Source organism: Lagenorhynchus albirostris, chromosome 9 (genome assembly GCF_949774975.1).
Source record: "Lagenorhynchus albirostris chromosome 9, mLagAlb1.1, whole genome shotgun sequence".
Classification (NCBI taxonomy): domain Eukaryota; kingdom Metazoa; phylum Chordata; class Mammalia; order Artiodactyla; family Delphinidae; genus Lagenorhynchus; species Lagenorhynchus albirostris.
The window spans coordinates 36,131,788-36,154,321 of record NC_083103.1 but is presented as its reverse complement, the minus strand read 5'-3'; the positions used below and the strand labels follow the sequence as shown (position 1 = coordinate 36,154,321).

The following is a 22,534-nucleotide window of genomic DNA, read 5'->3' as shown; positions in this document are numbered from 1 at the left end:
ACCAGAACCGTGCAGCCAGTCATGCCTGATCAAGCCCCCTTTGGTGTAAAGTCAGAAGATGTCAGTTGCTAAGGAAAATATCTGAATTAGGGTGACTTGTCTTTCCATTCAAGTAGTGGGACTCACAGGGGCGGCTGTAACACAGGCGGCTGTAAGTTAATAATTTTATGGAGACGCTGCATAGTAGCTTGTACGTATGAGGTCGAATTCAGCTTATGTACGGCCGATCCCTTGAAATGACAACAAACGGGTGTATTTAGGAATATGGCCACTTATGAGACTATTTGATCAATTGCTAAGTGCCTCCCCTTACTTATGCAAGTAGGTGGATTTTCCCATGGTGCTCTGTCATGTACATAGCGTTACACGTGAGTCCTGCATCTCAGATTGTAACGTTAGAAGGAGCAACGTCCGCTTATTATCCAGTCCGTGAATCCCTTCGATCGTTCATTGATGAATTGTCTTTCAGTCTCTGCTGGAATACTTCTTGTGATGGAAAGTCTATTCCTTCATGAGGCAGCCCTTCCGTATTTTATTGGCGTTAAGTAGTAATAGAGTCTTTTATCCTTACCTTTCTAAATCACTGGATATAATCCAGCCTCACGGATATAATTTCCATTCTTTTCCATATAGCAGCGTGTCCCTTAGCCTCCCTCTTCCAAGTAAAAATCCCCGGTTCCATCCATGTTCCTCATGTAACACCCTGACATCCTCACCTCTGCTCTGTTTGGTCAGAATATGGTGTTCTGTCCATCATGGCCAGTGGCTTGAGGGAGGACTGCCCTTGGTAGATGCAGGGGAGTCACAGGTAGACATGGAATAGTTCATTCAGTTTTTAATTTCTCTGTATACGGGCTTTAAGGGCCCAGCCATTTCCACCAGGGCACGGCTGTGTGTTTATTTTGTTCAGGCTATGGGTTGGTAGGGAGATCTTACATTAGGGCCATCTTCCAAGCAGGTAGAATTGGCAGTTCAGAACGTGATCACCTGAGCAAGGCAGGTGGATTACTGGTTTGTGTTTCTACGTTGCTCTTGGAATCTGTGTATGTAGTGCTCCGAGAGGAGCAGATGTTTCCTAGTGGGACCCCTCAGAGGGACACAGGACACTCAGATTCAGCGAGCCCTCATTTTATGCCAGGCATATCATCTCATCTGATCCTCCTAACCTTGAGGGGGAAGGGGTTTTATCCCCATTTGACAAATGACATTTAGAGAGAATAAGTGACTTTCCTGAGGTCAAGTGGCTAGTAAGTGGCAGTGCCGTGATTCAGACCTTTACCTGTTGGAATGCAAAAGCTATCCTTTTTCTTCAGTCCTCCGTTGACCAAACATCTTGTGGACGATAAATATTTCTTGAGCATCTATAGATTTGTGTGGGGTTATCAAAAATAAAGGTGAGATACCACTCCACATCAAAGATCTTTGAATTTCTAAAGGAGAGTTAACAGGCAAATGTGTCATTCATAGAGACATGGATAAATACAGGCATACCTTGGAGATATTGCAGGTTTGGTTCCAGACCACTGCAGTAAAGCAAATATTGCAGTAATGCAAGACACACAGAGTTTCTGGCTTCCCAGTGCATATAAAAGCTCTGTTTACACTACACTGTAGCCTGTTAAGTGTGCAGTAGCATTATGTCTAAAGAAAACAATGTACAGGACTTCCCTGGTGGCGCAGTGGTTAAGAATCCGCCTGCCAATGCAGGGGACACGGGTTCGAGCCCTGGTCCGGGAAGATCCCGCATGCCGTGGAGCAACTAAGCCCGTGCGCCACAACTACTGAGCCTGCGCTCTAGAGCCCGTGAGCCACAACTACTGAACCCACGTGCCACAACTACTGAAGTCCACGCTTCTAGAGCCTGTGCTCCACAGCAAGAGAAGCCACTGCACTGAGACGCCCACGCACGGCAACCAAGAGTAGCCCCCGCTCGCCGCAACTAGAGAAAGCCCGTGTGCAGCAACGAAGACCCAACTCAGCCACAAATAAATTAATTAAAAAGAGAAAAGAAAACAATATGCATACCTTAATTGAAAAATACTTCATTGCTAAAAAAGGCTAACCATCATCTGAGCCTTCAGTGAGTCATAATTTTTTTGCTGGTGGAGGGTTTGAAATTTTGGGAGAATTACCAAAATGTGACACAGAGACACAAAGTGAGCAAATGCTGTTGGAAAAATGGCACTGATAGGGCTTGCTTGACACAGGGTTGCCACAAACCTTCAATGCCCGCGAAGCACAAAAAGCGAAGCACGATAAAACAAGGTATGCCTGTAAATATGGTTTTTATACTGTTGTGTGTGATTAAGTTAATTAATGAAGGTAACTTGAAAACTGGTGCCTAGACTTAGCTTCATAATAAATGTTCCCTGCAGGGCCTGGAGCTATCCAAAGGATCAGTACCTTTTCGGCAGCCTTTACACAGATAAAATGTGGTCAAACTGGCAGTAAAAGATATTTAATTGATGGCCCAGGAGATAGATGCAGTTACATTCCTCCACGGCCATTAGAGGAAGGTAAAATAGATATTCATCACTGCTTTTGTTTAAAAACACATACATATATATATATATATGTATTTCAAAGAATTGGATGGGAAATGCAGGTTTGACCACTTTTTAGATAAGACAAAAATGCCTTCCAAATTTCTCTTGGTTAGAAGTGGGAAGAAAATTGAAAACACTGGCATTTTCAAGGGTAGAGAGTTTGCCATAGCAGATTATCTCCATATAATCAATCCTTTAATCCATTCCCCACCCTCCAGGCACCACCATGCTGGGAATTATCTAAGATCATCTGTCTCAGAAGGAAAGTTAATTCTATGACATTTCTTATAGAAATGTCTATAAGAAATGCCTGTTGCACTATTAATGACAGTTGCTGGAAGTTCTGCTTGGTGTCTGCCCTATATCCCACTTGCTGCTGCCCATGTGTACTGTGTTCTATATAGAGATTTCTTTAGAAATATTGCTGAGCACTTGAAATAGTCATCAGCTTTTAAAGACCCTTGGTTGTGGTCTTCTCAGCCCTCCTGAAATTACTCTGAGGGAATGATACGTGATTCCTTTAATCACTATTTTAGTTATTTGGCTTTTCCTCTCCCCCTATAAGCAGCCCAAACTAAACAAAATAGCCAGACAACCCAACGCGAGGCTTCCCTGAGAGGGGACGTGGCTTCTAGCTTGTGTGTAGCCTGTTTCTCCTGGGATATTTGTGCCAACTTGACCTCTCCGGGCCAGGTATTTGGTGGGAAATGTTGCCCAGGGAATAGAAGTCCCTTATCCCCCAGAGAGAAGCCTGAATCTTCTCGAACGATCCCCGCTCTGCAGCACCAGCTGGCGTGAGTTGAGTGCTTTTGGTGGGTGCTGCGCTCAGGGATCTCCCTTTAGTCCCTACAACAGTCCTTTGAGGTCAATGCTGTCGCTGTCTTCGTCTAGGACCGCGGAATCTGAAGGATGGAGAGAGAGGGTCAGCACCTATCCCGTGACCACTCAGCCAGGGGGTTAAAGGAGCCAGCATTCGAGATGACATAACAAATCGAACAAAGAAAAAGGCAAACCTCTCTCTGGAGGAATATTCATGATTAATAAGTGCAGATCTTTTAGCCACTACAAATTAACCATCTGTAATGTCGGGCCAATAGACAGCAGCACCTATCACCCATGGGTGAGAAAACCAAAGGTCCTTCCTGGGCAGGGGTCAGACCTGATGTGTTCGTGGCTTTATTGGAGACAGTGTGAAAACGTGTTTGTCTCAGACTCGGCACTTGCTTTTCCCGCGGCTAGACTTCACCTGTGCTGGAGGGACCTGCAGGGAGAAGAAAGACCTCTCTCTTTCTTTAGATTTAACACCTTCCTTTGGGCACCTGTGCATTTATTCATTCACGCATTCATTCTCAAATCCTTTTCGAGCACCCGTGGTGAACCAGGCCCTGAGCAGGAAACGTGGTTTTGGTCACAGGCACAGTTGCTGTTCCCAAGAATCTCCCCATCTATCTGAGAACTAAAATAGCTTTAACCTTTGTCTCTCCAGGGGAAGATCCCGAGGCTCGGCGCCTGCGGACGGTGAAGAACATCGCTGATCTGCGGCAGAATTTGGAGGAGACCATGTCCAGTTTACGGGGAACTCAGGTTACACACAGGTATCTAGAGCGTGAATCACTTTCCTGAACCAGCTAGTAACTTGGTTTTCACATGGCTGCTCCTGCCACGGTGTGTTCCCACCACTAGCCAAGTGATTTGGTTAATAACGGAATAAATAACCTTGATCGCCAAACGTGCTGGAATTCACCGAGAATGCCATACGGCATGCGGAAGTGTCAAGAGCAAAAATCCGTGGAGACAGATTCCTCCCCAAAGCAGACGGTTGCTAAATCCATTCCACAGAGGATGTTGCAGACCAGCTGCATTTAAATTTCCCTTTGCTTGCATTTTCCAAAATGATATGATATTATACTGTTGAAACGAGCAGGTGAACTGTGTTTGACCTGTGTGATAAAGTGAATAACTCGAATTCCTACCCGGTCTTCTGATCCCCAAGCGCTCTGTAACGTTGTTAGTCATGCACGTGTATAAAACACGTACAGAAATATTTATAAAAACGTAGGATCATGTTTAAACCATGATTTCGTTAGATGAACTCTAGGATTACACTGGAAACATTTATCAGTTTCTTTTCATTGTTGAGCAAGAAGGGGAAGAGGATGCAGCCCTGGGACATCCTTCGTGATTTGGGCAGAACCAACTTTTATGGTTTGTGTTTGGCCTTGATGATCGAGGTAAAGTCCCGGTTACCCCTGTGAGCTCCCGGGTCTGGGGGGTCTCCCCTGCTTCTCCAATTTCAGTCTCTTTGATAAATGAATACAGCAAGGAGACTGCTGGGCTCCACCACAGCCAGCAGCTGCGGCAGATTGGGGTTAAGCACTGTGGGTTCTTAAAGAAGACCAGGGCCCGAACCTTAGGAGTTCCCAGTATAAGGAAAGTCAGGCAGGCCGCTTCCAGGATCAGAGGGAAACAAAAACAGATGAGGCACCAAATTGATTCTCCAGAGACACGTCCACTGGGGGTGGCTGGTGATGGCGTGGAACCAGGTGCTGGACCCTGCGACTCTTGATTAGCTAAGAAACATCCCTCTTTCACCGTCATCATTGAAACTGATTAAATGTAGGTTACAGCAGTTTCGTGGATTTCTTGGCTTGGGCTAGGACGGTGATCATGGCAGGAGGGAAATCTTCCATGCTTTCTTCTGCAGGAAAGACTCGCTGTCTCTGCTTAGTAAAGAGACCCCAGCGTGTCTCTGCATCTTGATGGTGTGGCGAGACCTGCAGGGCTGGAAAGACAGTGGACTGACTGCAAAAGAGTCTTTGGAGGGCCAGGGACGAGCTCCATCCCCTGGCAGTTTCAGACTCAGCTAGTTTCATGGGTCTCAAGCCCAGGCATCTACCACTCTTTTCTGGCCTTTTGCCCCCAAAGTTTGTCATTTTGGACAAAAGGTGGGAGAAGCAGAAGTGCGTGTGTGTCGCGGGGGCGGGGGGGGGATAGATATTACAGAGTTGGAAAATCAGAGCCCTCCCCACCTGCACAGTCTGGAGAGAGCTGAGGATGTGAAAGTGGGATCTTAGGACCTTGGGAGTGGATGGGGACATCCTGCCTTTAAAAGTGAGCTGAGATGCAGCATCCTAGGGTGAATAGGCACACAGCTACCTTTATGCCCCATTGTTATCAGTCCAGAGTTTTCTACTTCCTTTCCTGGGTTGGAAAGAAGATTCCAGAAGTTAAGATTGTTTATTTAAAGTAATTGTTAGGGGGTATCTTGTACCATGTTTTAGGGGAAAAATCTGTGCTGGGCTTCTCAGAATGTCACGTAGATGTGCAGCTTCATCTTCATTTTTAACAGAGCTACACTGGGTGGTATGTTGGTACCTTATTTTTTTTTTAACTAATTTATTTTATTTTTGGCTGCATTGGGTCTGTGTTGCGTGCGCGGGCCTCCTCTAGTTGCAGTGAGCAGAGGCTACTCTCTGTTGTGGTGCATGGGCTTCTCATTGCGGTGGCTTCTCTTGTTGCAGAGCACGGGCTCTAAGCGCGGGGGCTTCAGGAGTTGTGGGTCACGGGCTCTAGAGCGCAGGCTCAGTAGTTGTGGCTCACGGGCTTAGTTGCTCCGCGGCATGTGGGATCTTCCTGGACCAGGGCTTGAACCCATGTCCCCTGCATTGGCAGATGGATTCTTTTTTTCTTTTTTTTTTTTTTTTTGCGGTACGCGGGCCTCTCACTGTTGTGGCCTCTCCCGTTGCGGAGCACAGGCTCCGGACGCGCAGGCTCAGCGGCCATGGCTCACAGGCCCAGCCGCTCCGCGGCATGTGGGATCTTCCCGGACTGGGGCACGAACCCGTGTCCCCTGCATCGGCAGGCGGACTCTCAACCACTGCGCCACCAGGGAAGCCCGGCAGATGGATTCTTAACCAATGCGCCACCAGGGAAGCCCAGTACCTTATTTTTTGATCCTCTTTTGTATATGGGAAGTATTTCATAATTCTAAAAAAAAAAAAAAAAAAAGAAAGAGAATGTGAACTGCAAAGACTACTAGGCATATTGGGGTCTAACCCAAAGCCGGTTTTACGTTTTTAGCACATTGGAAACCACGTTTGACACCAATGTCACCACGGAGATCAGCGGGCGCAGTATCCTCAGCTTGACGGGCAGGCCCACTCCCCTGTCCTGGAGGCTCGGCCAGTCCAGCCCTCGGCTGCAGGCGGGAGACGCCCCCTCGATGGGCAACGGGTACCCGCCCCGAGCCAACGCCAGCCGCTTCATCAACACGGAGTCGGGCCGCTACATGTACTCTGCCCCCCTGCGGAGGCAGCTGGCCTCCAGAGGCAGCAGCGTCTGCCACGGGGACGTCTCGGACAAGGCAGGAGATGAGATGGACTTGGAGAGCATCAGCATGGACGCCCCCGGCTACATGAGCGACGGGGACGTTCTGAGCAAGAACGTGCGGGCGGACGACATCACGAGCGGGTGAGTACCTGGGCCGCCTCTCTTTTCACGGAGCAGGGGAGGCGTGGCCCCTGCCTTCTCTTCTGCGGGACTTATTGAAGTTCTCTGGGGGAGAGCAAACTGCCTTCCTCACGTCCTGTTCATTTTGAAGGCTGTGTGCCCTGGAGGGGAGCCTTTTGGGCCAAGAGACGCAGGGCTTGCGCCGCAGTCCGGGCTTGGCAGTAACTCGCTGGGCAATTCCAGCCAGGCTCCACCGGCAGCCAGAGTGACACGACAACAAACCATATTGTGTCAGTCCTTTAAACCAAACCTTATGCTTAGGATCGAATCCAGACTCCTGAGCCTGGCCTACCTGGCCTACAGGATCTGGCCCTTACCTGCCTCTTAGAACTCATTGTCCTGTACTCCCCCTTGCTTCTGCTGCTGCAGCTGGTAATTCTTTCCCTCAGTCTCATCAAGCTCTTACCTGCCTCAGGGCCTTTGCACTGTTTCTCTGCCTCGGTTCTATTGCCCAGATCTATTCCCCTGGTTCCTTCTGGCCGCTCGGCTGGCATCTCTTTGGAGGGGCCCTCCTTGACCCTTCAACTTGAAGTCCTTTATGTGACCTGCCCCAGGCCTAGTTTCCGTCACCGTGTCTTATGCTCATTTGGAAGCTTATCGCTGTTTGAAATTATCCTGAGGATGGGTTTATATTTTATCGTTTCCCCGCCCGTTCCTGCTTACACCAACAAGCTCCATCGTGCAGGGACTTGCCTGGCTTGCTCCCCACTGAATCCTCAGTGCCTTATACATGTAGGAGCTTATAAACGTTGCTGAATTGGTGAGCACGCGGCTCGATGGATGAAGGAGCAGACCCAACCTCCCTGTAACATGTGAAGTTGAGGCGAGTGATGAGATGATGTCTGAGCCGGGCCGTGACCATGTGTGGCCCAAGGCTTGGCTTCTTGTTTTTGCCACACTTCCAGATCACTGTGGAAGCTGAACGAGCATCCGTTTGCTCCACTTTCTGTGAGTTCTTCATCTGTGAACCCGGCTTGCCCAGAAGCCCTCCAGGACCTTCCCCCCCACCCCGTCTAACATTCTAATAAGATAAAATTACAGATAAAAAAATTAGGCCTGATGATCATGCCACTCATTTTCCTGAATGTAATGATCAAGAACCCCATGGGTGAGTCAATGTTTTCATAATTTTAACAGTAGCTCATTATCCTACTATGTGCCAAGCACTGTGCTAGGTGCTCTCTATATATGTTATCTTCTTCTGTCCTCACAGCAGTCCTTTGAGATAGGTGATATCATAATCCCCATCTTCTGGAGGAGTAAACTGAGGCTCAGGAAGGTTAAATAACTTGCCCAAGTAGTTAGGAAGCAGAGCCCAGGGCTAGTTCCTTAACCACCGAACTGCCCCATCTTGCCCAGCATTGTATTGCTGTGTTGAAATAGCACAGCTACTTGAGTTTATTTTAAAATTGTTTTGCTTAGTTCTACCTGTCTTACTAGAAGTGTTCTTTCATTTAATTAGAAGCTTAGACATAGAGCTGCTTTGGCTTTTTGCCTGTTACTTTTAGAACCATCCCATAGTGAAATCTTCAAAGACGGGAGCCACCAAACCCTTACCAAGTAACACGTTTCTGCTATTATCCAAACGGCTGGGAAAGTTAATGGCCTGAGAAATCAAATGATCCAGTTAACTTAGAGCATCATTTTGTGTCTCTAGTTTTACATGAACATGAAAACAGTAACATATACCTGTTACTAAAATGACATGTAATTTAATCTTTTATTATTCTTCAGAAGACCGTTGGTATTCAGCATGGCCTCAAGGTCATCATTACCACTTCCCACTGTGATATACTACCAAAATACTTCGGGATTATTTTGAGATTTTCATATTTTTTAAGAAAGTTTATTCTCTTGTCAGGTCAGTCTTTTAATAAATGAAGATGTATTTATTTTTATGTACTACTGACAGTTTCCACAAGGTGGAGACATTGAAACACCGTAAACTGAACCTTAGTGATGTTACAGTGAGACATTCCTAGTTTCTTCAGCTATTCAAACCAAAGCCTTTACCCCTGCTAAAAGGCACAGATGTTTACATTTCACTCTCTGCTTTGGGAAGCTTACATTTTTAGCAAGCGAGATAGTGCTTAGAGCAAGTGTAGATAGGAAATGTAAGCAAACACCCAATTACTGAAATTGGAGAACTCTGGTCTGTTTCCAACTCCCCCCACCCCAGCCCCACCAATTCCTTTTAATGTAGAAATTTACCTGCACAATGAGGAGAGGCAGCCCAGATGGCATTGAGCACTCCTTCTAGTTGTGACATTCTAGAGTGCTAGTTAAGCATGACTCCACACTGGAAATAACACGCGGATTTCTGCTTTGAGGCCAAGTTATAGGTTTGCCTGTATGTGCAGAGTTCAGGGCACGCCGTTTAATATCCTTTGTACTCAATTCTTTTTCCTTTTATAAACATGACAAGGTTGTAGATATTGAATGACTGGTCATTTAGTCTGTACTTCAGAATCTGCCCAATAAGTCATATTGCTGAGGCAGTTGGTGTAGTGGAAAGAAAACAGACAGATACCAGACAAGCTTGAATCCCGTTCTGCCACTCGCAAACTCTGTAACATTAAGCACGTCATTTAACTTCCCAAAGCCTCAAAGCACTACAGTTAATTTGGTTTTTAACCTTCTACAATTAGATTTCTCTTTGAGGTTGTATCTAATTAATGGCAAGTATCTGATAAAGACACACAGTTTTCAGACAGGGTTTAGATGTCTTATCAACCTCAAAGGTCCCGGCGCTTGGAAACAATGAAATGATTACGGTTTTCTTCCAGATGTTTGTTTGGCTTAGTGGAAACAGCCTCGATGTATGAGTAATATATAAATCAGTATTGAGGCTCTTTGAGGAAAGTTCTTGTAAAAGCTTACAGCAAGTTTAGTTAGCAAGACTGAAGTGGAAGTAAATTCTAGTTTCTGTAAACGTATGGCCTTTGTTTTCGAAATGACAGGGGGCCTCAGCTTGGTAGAACAGCTGTTTTTTGATGTCTCCCGCTCATTGTCTCCTTTAGATGATTGCACGTGCACCTGTGTGTATCATTCAGTTCTCCCTGAGGTAGGGCTGAAGTTACTTGATTTCCTTGGAGTTTAGCTAGGGAACTAATGGCACACGCCTTTGGTCTGTGTGTGTGTACTTATTAAACCCTTCTATCGCACTTAGTATGTGCCAGGCGTGTCTACGTACTGTGCAAGAAATCGTCTGACCTCACCACTTCATTTTATTAGATTGATAAATTGGGCTTCGGCTGTGGTTAGTGGAAAAGGAATTAAAGAAACAGATGGGGCTTCCCTGGTGGCGCAGTGGTTGCGAATCCACCTGCCGATGCAGGGGATACGGGTTCGTGCCCCGATCCGGGAAGATCCCACATGCCGCGGAGCGGCTGGGCCCGTGAGCCATGGCCGCTGAGCCTGCGCGTCCGGAGCCTGTGCTCCGCAACGGGAGAGGCCACAACGGTGAGAGGCTCGCGTACCACAAAAAAAAAAAAAAAAAAAGAAACAGACGAAGATGTCTTACCAAGTTTTGATCTGTGAAGCCAGTCCATCTACTCATCTAAAAATTCAGGGTGCCATATGGCATAGAGTGAAATTAAAGGGACAGACTTAGTGTCCATATGTTCGGAAAGATTTTTTTTTTTTCTTTTCAAAGGAGTGAGTGAGTTGTATAATGTTCCAAAGTATGAATATACCTCCCTTCCTGGAAAAAAAAAAAATGACCGTTCAAATTTAACATTAGAAGTTTCTCCGAGAGCCTTTGGCTTCCCATTGCCTGTGGGAATAGATCTCAACTTCTTAACTGAACAAGGGAGGCTGCTTATGGTCTTTCCCTCAGCTGCCCTCCCGCCTCCACCCTGTCCACATCCCTCCTCACACACCCCAGCTCCCCAGTGCCCTAGGCTACATGCCATTTGCTACCAAAGGCTGTTTCCTGCATTTGCAAAGCTTTGTGCCACAGGACCTGCCTCTTTCTCCCTGGAATTTCTTTCCCCTCAAGCTTATCTGACTGATTAAAAAAAAAAAAAAAAACCCAAACAAGCAAACAAAAAAAACACCTCCTCTGTGATGCCTTCCTGGACACCCCCAGTCAGTTAACTCTGTCTGATGAGTTTCTGGTGGTCTTGGTTCACACCCAACTTTATGTGTGAGCCTTTCGCTTTGCGTGGGAAGTGTTTGCGAGGGAGCTGGACGGTATTGAGGAAAGAATATGGTCTTAACAGGCAAGCAGATTTGAGATTTAATCTTGGCTCTGCCAAATGAACTGGAGCAAGTTTTTAACATTTGGGAATTAGAGATAGAACTTGAAAAACACCCGGCAGAGTCTGGGATGCACAAGAAACATCATGCACAATGTGTGCGTGTGCGTGTGCGTGTGCGTGTGTGTGTGTGTGTGTGTGCGCGCGCGCCTTTCCTCCACCAAACATGGAGCTCCCAGAAGGCAGATAGTGCCCATTATTTGTCTAAACTGAGACTAGCACAAGTAGGAATTTAATAAATATTTTTTGAATGGTCTATCCTTCATGCCAACCGTCACGGGACCCTGGGCTTGTATAACTTGCTACCACCAGCTGTGAAAGTCAGTGATTCTATTTACAGAACACTTGGAGAAAATCAATTTAGCCTCTGGTCTTTTTTTTTTTGGTGTGATGCATAGCTCCATCTAGTGGCAAATATAGGGTGTGATGCTGTGGTTTTGATTGCTTTTGACTCAAAGAGTCAAAGTCTTATATTGGTTTAAGACTCAGGGCTGGTGTTATTCAAGGCTGAGAGAATGGAGATTGTAGCAGTTGGATCATCTTTCAAACGTGGCCTGACCAGAAGTCTAGTGCAAGAGAGAACGTGGGGTTGTGAGCAAGCTGGTCTTCAGAGTTGGCTTTTTGATGGCTAAATTCTTCCCTGTTAGGTGTCAGGGATTACTCAACAGATACCACATGTGCCTGCTGGGAAACTTCATCCCTCAGAAGTTGAGGAACCCATCCCTGCTGAATTACTTGTAGCTCCATAAATATGTCATGGCATGTCTTAGCTCAGGCTGCTATAACAAAATACCGTAGACTGCGTGGCTTAAACAACAGACATTTACTTCTCATGGTTTTGGAGGCAGAAAGTCCATGATCAAGGTACCAGCATGGTTGGGTTCTGGTGAGAGCCCCCTTGCTGGCTTGCTGTGTCCTCCCAATGCAGAGAGAAGCAGGTCTGGAGTGTCTTCCTCTTCTTCTAAGGGCACTAATCCCATTATGGGGCCCCACCCTGTGACTCATCAAACCCAGTTACCTCCCAGAGGCCCCACCTCCTAATACCATCACATCGGTGGCTGGGGGTTCACCATGGGAATTGGCAGGTGTGAGAGAAGCACAAACATTTAACCATAACAGAGTGTTTCAGGCTTCCGTGTATCATTTGCATGTACAGCACCCTGTGTTGCCTTTCCCATCATTGCCTGCCAGCTCACCTCCTTGAGTAAGCCTTCCCTGATCCTATCCAAACAGAGGTGGTGATTCTTTCTTCTGGCCTCTCATGGTACTTGATGTATTTGTAATAGCACCGATAGCACTGCATCGGAGTCACTACAAATATATATGTGTGTATAAAAGCAAACAAAGCGTCCATACACAATGTTTTTTTAGATTGTTTCAGTGCATTCTTTATGAGGGGAGAGAGCCCATACCTGTTACCAGCTCTTAAAGGTCAAAGTCCAGTCTGTCTTAGATGCTCCCCTATCTTCATGGCTAGCACAGTGCCTGTTCCGTAGTAAGTGGCCAATACATATTCGTTGACTGAATGCTGCAGCTGACTTTCAGCGAAGCAAGACCAGTCACATGCCTCTGAATGAAGATGTGCCTCAAATTGAGGCCCCTTGAGCTTGATGCCCCGCCTATGTGATCTTCCTTTCCTCGGCCCTGTCCTGTACACCAATTATTCCAGACCTGTGACTCCCTCTAGCCCAGTGAGCTGGACATTGACAGTGCATGTAAAAGAGACAGAGGACCAGGGCCACACACCACGGGAGTGGTGGGTGGAGGCAGAGGTGCCCTGTTTCTCTCTTCTTTCCTCCAGTGACCACCATGGGACAAATGAGGGAAGCATTTCTCAAGTCAGTGCAGAACACAGCAGGCAGCACCGGGAGTCCACAAGGCAGTAGCGATAGCACGAAAGGCTCTTTCTTATCTGGTGAATGTTTCTCATGGTCTTTCCAGGCCAGACCTGAAATAACCTTGACAGGCTGTTGTTCCTGGCAAACTGATAGGAGAGGAAGCCAAAATACTCCTTTTGGCCAAAATGCAGCCAAGATAAATGATTTTAGGCAAGGCTGTCCTGAAAGGCACAGAGTCATGGCAGGGTGCAGCCGGGTGTGGCAGGCACCTCTGGGATTTGAAAAAGATGGGCGCTTGTTTCTCCAGGTTGATCCCCCTGAAATGTTCTTGGCTTGTGAGGCTCTTGGAAGGCTTGGGAATTCCCGGTTTCCCATCGGCCACTGGGCGGGTCTCAGGGATGTTTGGAAGGTGGAACTATCATGGAAAGGTAGAGACTCAGCTCTCTAGGCAGGCAGATCTTTAGGGTCTTGGGCAAACCACTTGCCCCTAATGCACTGCGTTCCTCTTACACACACACACACACACACACACACACACACACACACACACTTTCAAAAATACAGTGGTGCTCCAGCATGAAGCCACAGGTCCAGGGTAACCCAGTAGTTTTGTGGTGGGGCTGGACCAGGTCCCAGTTTATCAGCCTTTCCATTCCTCTCTGCTTCCCTTGGTGTTTCCTCGCTTCTCCTGGTGATTCATACATGTCTTAGCGGGGTATGAATTCACAGACACTAGAAATAGTTCACCCTGTCTCATATTTTCCTTGGTGTTAAATATCGCAGGCCAACCCCATGACCTCCGTTTCCCTCAGCAGCTCTCTGCGTGGAGTGAGTGAGCACAGGGGGTCGGGCAGGGGGCAGGATTCATTTCCCCAAGTGTCGCTGAACAAGTGCTGGCTTCCCCCTACACGGCTGTGATGTCATCTGACACGGGCGGTCCGCCTGATTGATGGCTCTGGTTACCAATATCAGTTGTCCCCAGTGGCTGGGACAGCATCACTTGTACATGTCTTCTTCCCATCTTCCCTGCATCGCAGGCTCCCTTGATTTACTGAGTTTGGGAAATCGCTCAGCCCTTATCGGCAGCTGGGCAGGCGGTTTTATCAGAGGAGAAAGAACAGTTGAGCTAACGGCATGCTGAAAGCAGAGAAATTCTCCAGCCTCCCCAAGCCTGCTCGCGCCACTCACTGTTGGTGAGTTAGCCTGAGCAGGCAGAGAGCAGGATTCCGGAAAGGTTTCCTGGAGAACAGCCCCCTGGAGAAATGAAGTTGTGGTCCAGCTTTGACATGGGCAGCCCAGACCGTTACTCGTAATAGCAAATGTTGGCTTAGTAATTTGTGGGGAAGAGAGAAAAAAAGGGGGCGTCTTGTCTTCTCAGGAACGGGGCTTAGGCCCTGACTTCTTGGGAGTTTTCCGAGCTTGCTTCGAGATTTGAATCTCTTCCAACTCCACCCCACCCACAGCATCTTCAGGGAAAGAAGGGGAGAAGGGAGCTAAAGTGAGTGCTTTGGGAGAAGAAGACCATACCTCAGGCCCTTCTGAAGTGGCCCCTGAAGGGGATGCTCACTGCCTGCTCGCCCATCCTCAGTGACATCCTCCAACACACAGGCTGTCCTGGAGTGGGAGACTGGAAACCCTTCCTTTGGCCTGCCTTCTCGGGAGGCTCCAGGCAAAAGGCAGTAAAATTCCATTTAAAAAGTGTTTACTGGGCTTCCCTGGTGGCGCAGTGGTTGAGAGTCCGCCTGCCGATGCAGGGGACGCGGGTTTGTGCCCCGGTCCGGGAGGATCCCACATGCCGCGGAGCGGCTGGGCCCGTGAGCCATGGCCGCCGAGCCTGCGCGTCCGGAGCCTGTGCTCCGCAATGGGAGAGGCCACAGCAGTGAGAGGCCCGCGTACCGCAAAAAAAAAAAAAAAAATTTGTTTACTGAGTTTGTTGTGTACTGGAGACTGTGCTAAAGACAGTAAGACCAAAGGAAATTAACAAGCCCCAAGAGCCCGAGGTCCTGACAGCACGAGGACGCTCGCAGAATGGGGAGGTAATAGGTCAGTGTAAGAGCAGGGAGTTCCAGAGACGGTTGAAAGCAGTGCCTTCTGTGGGGACGATGAGGGGGAGATAAAGGGCCTACTGTGAGGTGGGGGCATGGGAAGTCCAATCTGGCTGCCCCGCTCTGGGCTGTGTGTCCTGGAGCACGTTCCCTGTGCCCATCTCAGAGCTGCTGTGTGGTTTCCGTGAGCTCACGCCTGTGAACTTGGCCCAGAGCCTGGCTGCGTGGACAGAGCACTCAGCACTACCACAGTATCCGCCACCAGCAGCAGCTACAGCATCTTCAGGACCTGTGAGCTGGGCCTTGGAGGATAAACAAGAGGCCTAGGTCAAGAGCAAGGGCATGAAGACATGCGGGTGTGAGGCATATAGTTTTATAAAAATGGTGCCTGGGCTGGGTTGGATGGAGATTCAAGACGGGAGCTGGGGAGCTCAGGTCAGAAGCTCTCAGAGTCCAGGGAGTGGTGACACAGCTCCGGGTAAAGCCGAGGCCCTGGGAACGGGCACACGGAGTTAGAGAGACTCCTTACATTAAACTCCGCCTGACCTGAGGCCCGTTGGACAAGGGGCATGGGGCCACCGGAGAGTCAAGGCCAACTCCCAGGCTCTGGCCTGTGCCGATACTGGCTGGGAACAGTTGACGTCTGTCCTCAGCACCCTCTTGGCACCGCCCCCTGCCCTTAGATTGTCTCAGGCCTCCGGGCCACCCCCGGACCAGGGCTGGCTGGCTGTCCCAGCAGAGTACGTGGCAGCCTCTGGAGTGTAATCCCCAGGGCTTTAGGAAAACCCCATTCCCACAGCCTCCCGATTCTTGCCCTGGAGAAGCACCGGGCCTAGTAGGGAGGCTGCCCTGTGCTCAGCACCTAATTCTAACGCAAGGCAGGTGGTGATAAACGTTCCCATTGAGAGGCAAAATGTGGGCTGGGGGTGTTGGTCTGACCATAACACAGACCCCTGAGGGAGCCTTTTCTGTTCTCACTTTCTTCTTCTAGGAAGCAGGCTTCCCTCATCTGCAAATGAGAATAATAAAGCCTGGAGTTGCAGTGACTGATTGAATGAGGTGACATGTGCACAGTGCTGCTGGACCCTTCCAAACCCTCCTCATAATAATAATGCTGCTGCCGGGATTAAATGGGATATGATGTACATGTAATGCCTAGTTCACAGCCTGGTGCCGGGTAAAAGTACTCACTATATGTCACTCCCTTCTACCCTTGCTCGTTCCCAAACCCTAGTGAGACATCACCTTATCGTGAGTGGGGTTTGAAATGAGGCTGTAACTGACATTCATGTGGGAAATAAGAATCCCCCTAAACGCTGCAGCCTGCATCCACTGCGCTGGGGTAGAGAAACCTGCCGCAATGAATCACGTTTAGCAAGGCTGTCCTTCCTCTGCTTCGCACCATCTGGACCATCTGCTGTCTTGTTGGAACAGACTTCCTGCCCTTCACAGGGCTCTTCACTGGTAGCCGTCATCAACAGAACACACAGCCGGCTTGGCGTTCCTCAGATCAGCCCCAGGTGTTCAACCAAGGGAAATTCTGCCTTAGGTCCATTAATCCACGCTGCAGAGAGACTCTGCATTTTAATGACCGAAAATCAACAAATATTTAACAAGTGTCTTCTCCATCCCAGGCTGTGCTCTGGGGTATCTGACTGACAAGACTTGTTCTCAGGCTGACCATTTGGTACCCCTTTTTTGGGGATCTCACTTTTGATCCTTATAGGTCCTCATTAGGAGGGACCGTGAGCTCACGTTTACCAAAGGGTGCTTACATATCCAGGAAAGACATATTCCAACTCTGTAGCTCTCGATGGATGACAGAGAATAGGGGCTAACGTGTATCACACACCTTCTGTGTGCCAGGTACCTTACATAGCCCTTAAACTTTATAGGATATTTTCATTTTACTGATAAGAAAAATGAAGACCCAAGAGGGTAATCGTTTACTTCATTGTTTTTTAAGCCCATGGAGGAGAGAAAAAAGATGGCTGCTATTCTGCTGTGTCTTTCCCTTTGTGTGCAGGAATTTCAGTGTGATCGTGGTGCCTTTGTTGCTTTGCTCTAGCTGGGTATTTTCTGCTTCTCTCTGGACACCCTCTCTCATAGAGTCTGCGGGCTCCTTTTTCACTACTGAGTGCTTTGCAAATGTCCCTTGAATGGAGAGAACTATGTCACAGGTAGACCTGAAGGTCCTCTCTTTTCCTGTTAAGCCTTTGAATAGCTCTCATCTAGAAAACCCAGTCATATTTATCTTTATCTTAAGCATATAGATCACTGACAACACCCTTTCCAGCTCTTTTTCAAGGGCCAGCAGCTACAGAGTGGCTCAACAGATTTATGATAGCAAGGTTGGAGGATACCAAGTTCGAGTTGAGGTGAAGATGAAAAGAAACATTTGGATGAGGTTGGGAGTATTCTGGCCCTGAGACAGTAAGCCCATGTTGAAAGACTCAAAAAAAAATAATAATAATAATAGACCATATGTGCCTGTACTCAGATCAGGATAAGAAATTTAAGTTTTGTTGGCAACTCATGATCCTCTCATTATGCTGCTCTGGAGCCGTCGTGTGATGGAGGAAACTTTAGACTCGTGGTCAGAAGACCTGACTTCATATTCCTTGCTGGCCAGCTGTGGACCTTGGCAAATTTGCTTCCTTTTCTGAGCGTGTTTCCCACCTGTTCAGTGGTAGCCTGCCTCTTAGGTGTTTAGTGAGAAAGAAAGGAGATAGTGTTTCTAAAGTGTTTGGCACATATAGAATGGTTGTTCCTTTTGGGCTTTTTGGAATTATGCATCTATTTGCCTTCCTACTCTTTTATCCTACTTAGAACACTATTATGATGATGTAATGCTGTTTCTTATTCTTGAGCACAATAACTAGATATCTGCTAACTGGGTCAGAGTCCATCTGTGTATTAGGGTTCTCCAGAGAAAGATAGGATGTTGCATCTCAAGTCCAAACACAGCCTGGAGGCAGAATTTCCTCTTCCCTGGGAACATCTGTCTTTTTTCTCTTTCGGCCTTCAACTGATTCGATGCGGCCCACCCATATTCTGGAGAGTAATCTGCTTTACTCAAAGTTTACTGATTTAAATGTCAATCGCCTCTAAAAAGTACCTTCACAGCAGTATCTAGGCTAATGTTTGCCCAAGTGTCTAGGTCTCACAGCCTAGCCAAGTTGACACATAAAATTAACCATTAGTCTGCCAGCAGACCTTGTTGTATGATCAGTAGAAATGAGTCATCTGGGCCAGGAGGCAGCTTACCTGTGGTCTAGAGACAAAGAACAACACAGCTTGTAGAAACATCTGTGAGGGCTCAAGGCTAGTGCAACCCCCCCTGATATGACAACAAATCATGATTCTGTGCATGCCTTGGAAAATCATCACATCCCTTCCAGAATCCCCAGGTCCTAATAAGAAATCTCCTGAGAAATGGAGGTTTTAACCTTTCCTCTTAATCTTGAAATAACTACAGAGTTAAACAGATACCCTGGCATGATACCTCTGGAGTGCTGATGATTTTTGAGACCCCCAAAGTGAAATAAGAGTCAGAGTCTAAGGAGAGGCCCATGACTGTCTCCAGGATCTTCCAGCTATAAATCAAGCCCACATTCACCTCTTGATCTTGGGACAAGAGGGAGATGGGGGTCTGTGGTTCTCTCTGCTGCGTCGTTGGAGTCCATGTCCCAGTTCCCAGAGCTTTGTGCTTGTAATCACCCGGTCATCTGTTTTGAAATGAGAAATTTCACATACTTGAGCAGTGAAGTTTAAAGGGTGAAGTCAGCTCAACTTTTTAGAAACATGGGACAGAATAAATGTGGTCTTGGCTCTGCTGAGATGGGAAAAGACCACAGAGAAGTCGACCAACAGTGCCTGCTAGCACGTGTCTTTTTGCCTGTCCTGCAGTAGCGGTGCTGTAATTCACAACAGCTAAGTTGCCTTGGGGTCTCTGTCATGTGCTGGGCACTCTGTTGAGCTTGTGACATGCATTGTCTCACTTACTGTTTACATCAGTTCTTTGAGATAAAGGCTGTTTTTCGTCCTTTTTTATGATTGAGGAGACCAAGCTCAGAGAGGTTAAGTTACTTGAATGGGTCACACAGGTGGTAATGTTACCGAGTCCAGGCTTGTACTGCTCATGACATGACAGGCCAATAAATTGAGAGACGAGTTGTTGGGGCAAGAATAGTGACTCTGTTTGCAAAGCCAGCAGATGGAAAAGATGGCGGACTAGTGTCCCAAAGAACCATCACACCCAAATTAGAATTCAGGCTTCGTTTATACTAAAAGGGAGGGAGTGTGGTTGGTCCTTGCAAACTTCTTGGTGTCAGAATCCTTTGTTCTTGCAGCTGCCCATGTAGGTCAGGTCATGATGTTCCTGTAAACCTCCAATAAGACAAATGTTATGCTCTGTCCTGCAACTTTTTATCTCTATATGAATGGAAAAGTGTTATACCTTTAAAGGTCAGAGCCTTGAGAACTACCCTGTATACTTCAGGCAATTGGCAACATTCTTAACTTGTAGCAAAAACAGTAGAACACCAAGTAAAAGAAACAGATCCAATATGGAGTCTGATTTGTTCTTCCCTATTACAGTAACAGCTGGAACCAAGTGTTAAACTGGGCTGGAATCCGAGCCTGTGCTCCAAGAACTCTGTAGTATGGCTTCTCCCTGTAGCTCTGATTATATGGAAGGCACGACCAAAAGGGAGGAGTGGGCATCTGTGGATATTGGAAACCCTGGGTCTCCCCTATGCCATATTAGGGAGCATTAGGACTATAAAGAGAGATGGAGGGCAGTGTTCGAAGGGTAAGGCTTGGAGGGCTGAGTTGCATAGGAACTTGGAGAAATACTTGGCCAATGCTTGTGCGAGGACCAAGGAGGCTGGCTGGGGAGGGGGCAAAAGCAGATACTTTTATTTGCCTCAAAAGCATTATTTCATGTTTCATTTCCATTAAATATCACAGGTCTTGGCTGTAGCTTTAGAAACACTTGCATCAACATTCTCCACGTGCTGGTGCGCAGAAAGTGAGCCGAGGCAAAACTGGTTCTGTGTGTCTTGGAAACAAAAATCAATGAGATGGTCAGAGTCAGGAAGGTTCAGAGCTGGAGTCCCCCTTGCAAGGTGATTTCTTGAAGCACCTCACCGCAGCCTAGCTTCTTGTTGTAAAATCTCATGAAAGTGGAGATTTCCATCACCGGCTGTTTCCAGCCTTTGTTGATGTGATACTGAATTTCTCCAAGGAAATTCTAGTCGTGTCGCCTCCCACCCACTGCGAACCCAAACAAAACACACAATTACAAGCTCAGCGCCACCTGGAGACCCCAGAACCATGCACGGCAAGTTAGAGCTTTATTAAGCGAGTGACTTTTGCCTTATGCTGGGGGAGTTGTTAATTAAAACCACTCACCCGTTAAGTTGGGAGAGAGGGAGGGAGACAGAAATTGAGGACAGCTAACAGACTGGTTTCCCTTCCGCCTTTGCAGGCTGGCGTAGCTATTTTAGACACGGACACAGACTTTACGCTTGAATAAACCATGCTCCAGAGGTGTGTGCAAGGTTTCCTGGGAACAGTTTCCATTCAATGCCCTGCAGCCAGGCCTCCTGCATACAAAGAACCCACCAGCCTCTGACCAAGTATGCATAACAGTTAATAATAAGGATCATGGTGGTAATAACAACTACCTGTTATTGTTTACTGAGCAATATTAAATGCCTGGCACTGTGTGCAGCACTTAATATACCTCATTTCCTGTCAGCCTTGCCGTAATCTGTGTGGTCATCTGCTCATTCTCCTGACAAGGATACGGGGGCTTGGAGGGCATCAGTATCTTGCCCAGGGTCGCAGAGCCTGGTGAGTTAGGGAGCCGGGCCTCAAATGCAGATACCTGACTGCAAAGCAGAAGTGCAACCACTGTGTTGGGTTTTTACTGAAAACCCTGTAAGTTGTGTAAACATGTGAAAAATCTAACTCCTCTTCTCCTCTTCAAATCTATTTCTTCTCCTGTATTTCCACATCCATTTCTCATCCACAGCCCAGACAGAATCTCAGCCTCTTCTGTCCCCTTGTTCCTGGAAGGCCAGTCACCAAGGTTGATGGATTCCGTCTCTTCACTTTCTCCTGCCATGGTTCCCTCTAGTGTTACTGTTCAGATGATTTGCATTCGTCCCCTCCTTGCTTCCTTTGCCTCTGATCTCGTCCATCCAACAAATCTATCCTATACTTGGGTGAGAAAACTCTTTCTGGAGTATAAATCTGATTACATTATCACTTGCTTATAATTTCTCAGGGGCTCCACCTTGCCTGCTGGGTAAACTCTGTGTTTGAGTTTCCGTGGCTGTAATAACAAAAGACTTGAACATCTGGCTGCTTGAAACCAGCATTTGGTGTTGCCCCCAGGTCTCTGCCTCAGGAGTCGGGACAAGGTACAGCGGAGATGGCTTGTCTCTGCTCTACCGAGTCTGGAGCCTCAGCAGGGAGGCCCCCAGGGCTGGAGCTGGTTTGATAGCAAGAGTACACGTCACTCCACAGCTTGTTCACGCACACGTCGTAACACTTGGATTGGGATGACTTGAAGGTTAGGATGTGAGGATGGCTTGGCTTCCTCACAACATGGAGGTCTCAGAGCCCCCAAGGACAAGGGATACAGTGAGCAAAGCAAAGTTTTCCTTTTCTCATCTACCTTGGAAGTCCCAGAGTGTCACTTTCACTGGGCCACATCGGCCAAAGCAGATTCAAAGAGGGAGCATAGATCCCACCTCTCAGTGGGAAGGTCACCTTGAAGAAGACCACGTGGGATGGAGACGTTGCTGAGTCATCTTCGGAAAGTTACAGTCCGCCACATCCTACCCCCTGCATTGTCCAGCATGATGACACACAAGGCCCTCCGTGGTCCCACATTGGAGTGTAAGTTTCATGGAGACACAGCTCGTCTTCCTTACTGACCACGAATCTCCTGTACCCCACAGTGCATGGCACAGAAGAGGCCCTGCTTTTCTTTGGGGAGCTAATGAGTGACCTGCTTGCCCAGCCTCGTTTCTTGTCATCTCCACCATCCCCTCACTGCCCGGCCCTCCCCCACGCACCCTGGTCCCGCCACTCTGGACCACTGACATTTTCCTTGATGTACATACCACACTCTTAGACCTCTGTGCCTTTTGCACGTGGCTGCTCTGTCCATAAATCCCTCCCCCCTCCATTCCCATCCACCTGCCACAGTCCTTTAAGAATCTGCTGAAGCTGGGAGGCCTTCCCTGGCAATGCCAGCAGACATCACCTTCCTCTGTGTCCCAAACACGTGGTAAAACCTCCCAGATGGCTCATCTCAGTTC

At 47.7% G+C, this 22,534-nt stretch overlaps 1 protein-coding gene across 2 annotated transcripts in view; it reads left to right on the top strand.

The window, feature by feature from the left end:
* NAV2 (neuron navigator 2) overlaps window positions 1-22,534 on the top strand; it is a 396,632-nt gene that overhangs the window by 234,525 nt on the left and 139,573 nt on the right. For both annotated transcript variants that reach the window (XM_060159528.1, XM_060159527.1), the window contains 2 exons: window positions 4,033-4,141; window positions 6,627-7,016. In XM_060159528.1, coding sequence (XP_060015511.1) covers window positions 4,033-4,141; window positions 6,627-7,016 — 499 coding nt within the window. The remainder of the gene's footprint in view (window positions 1-4,032; window positions 4,142-6,626; window positions 7,017-22,534) is intronic.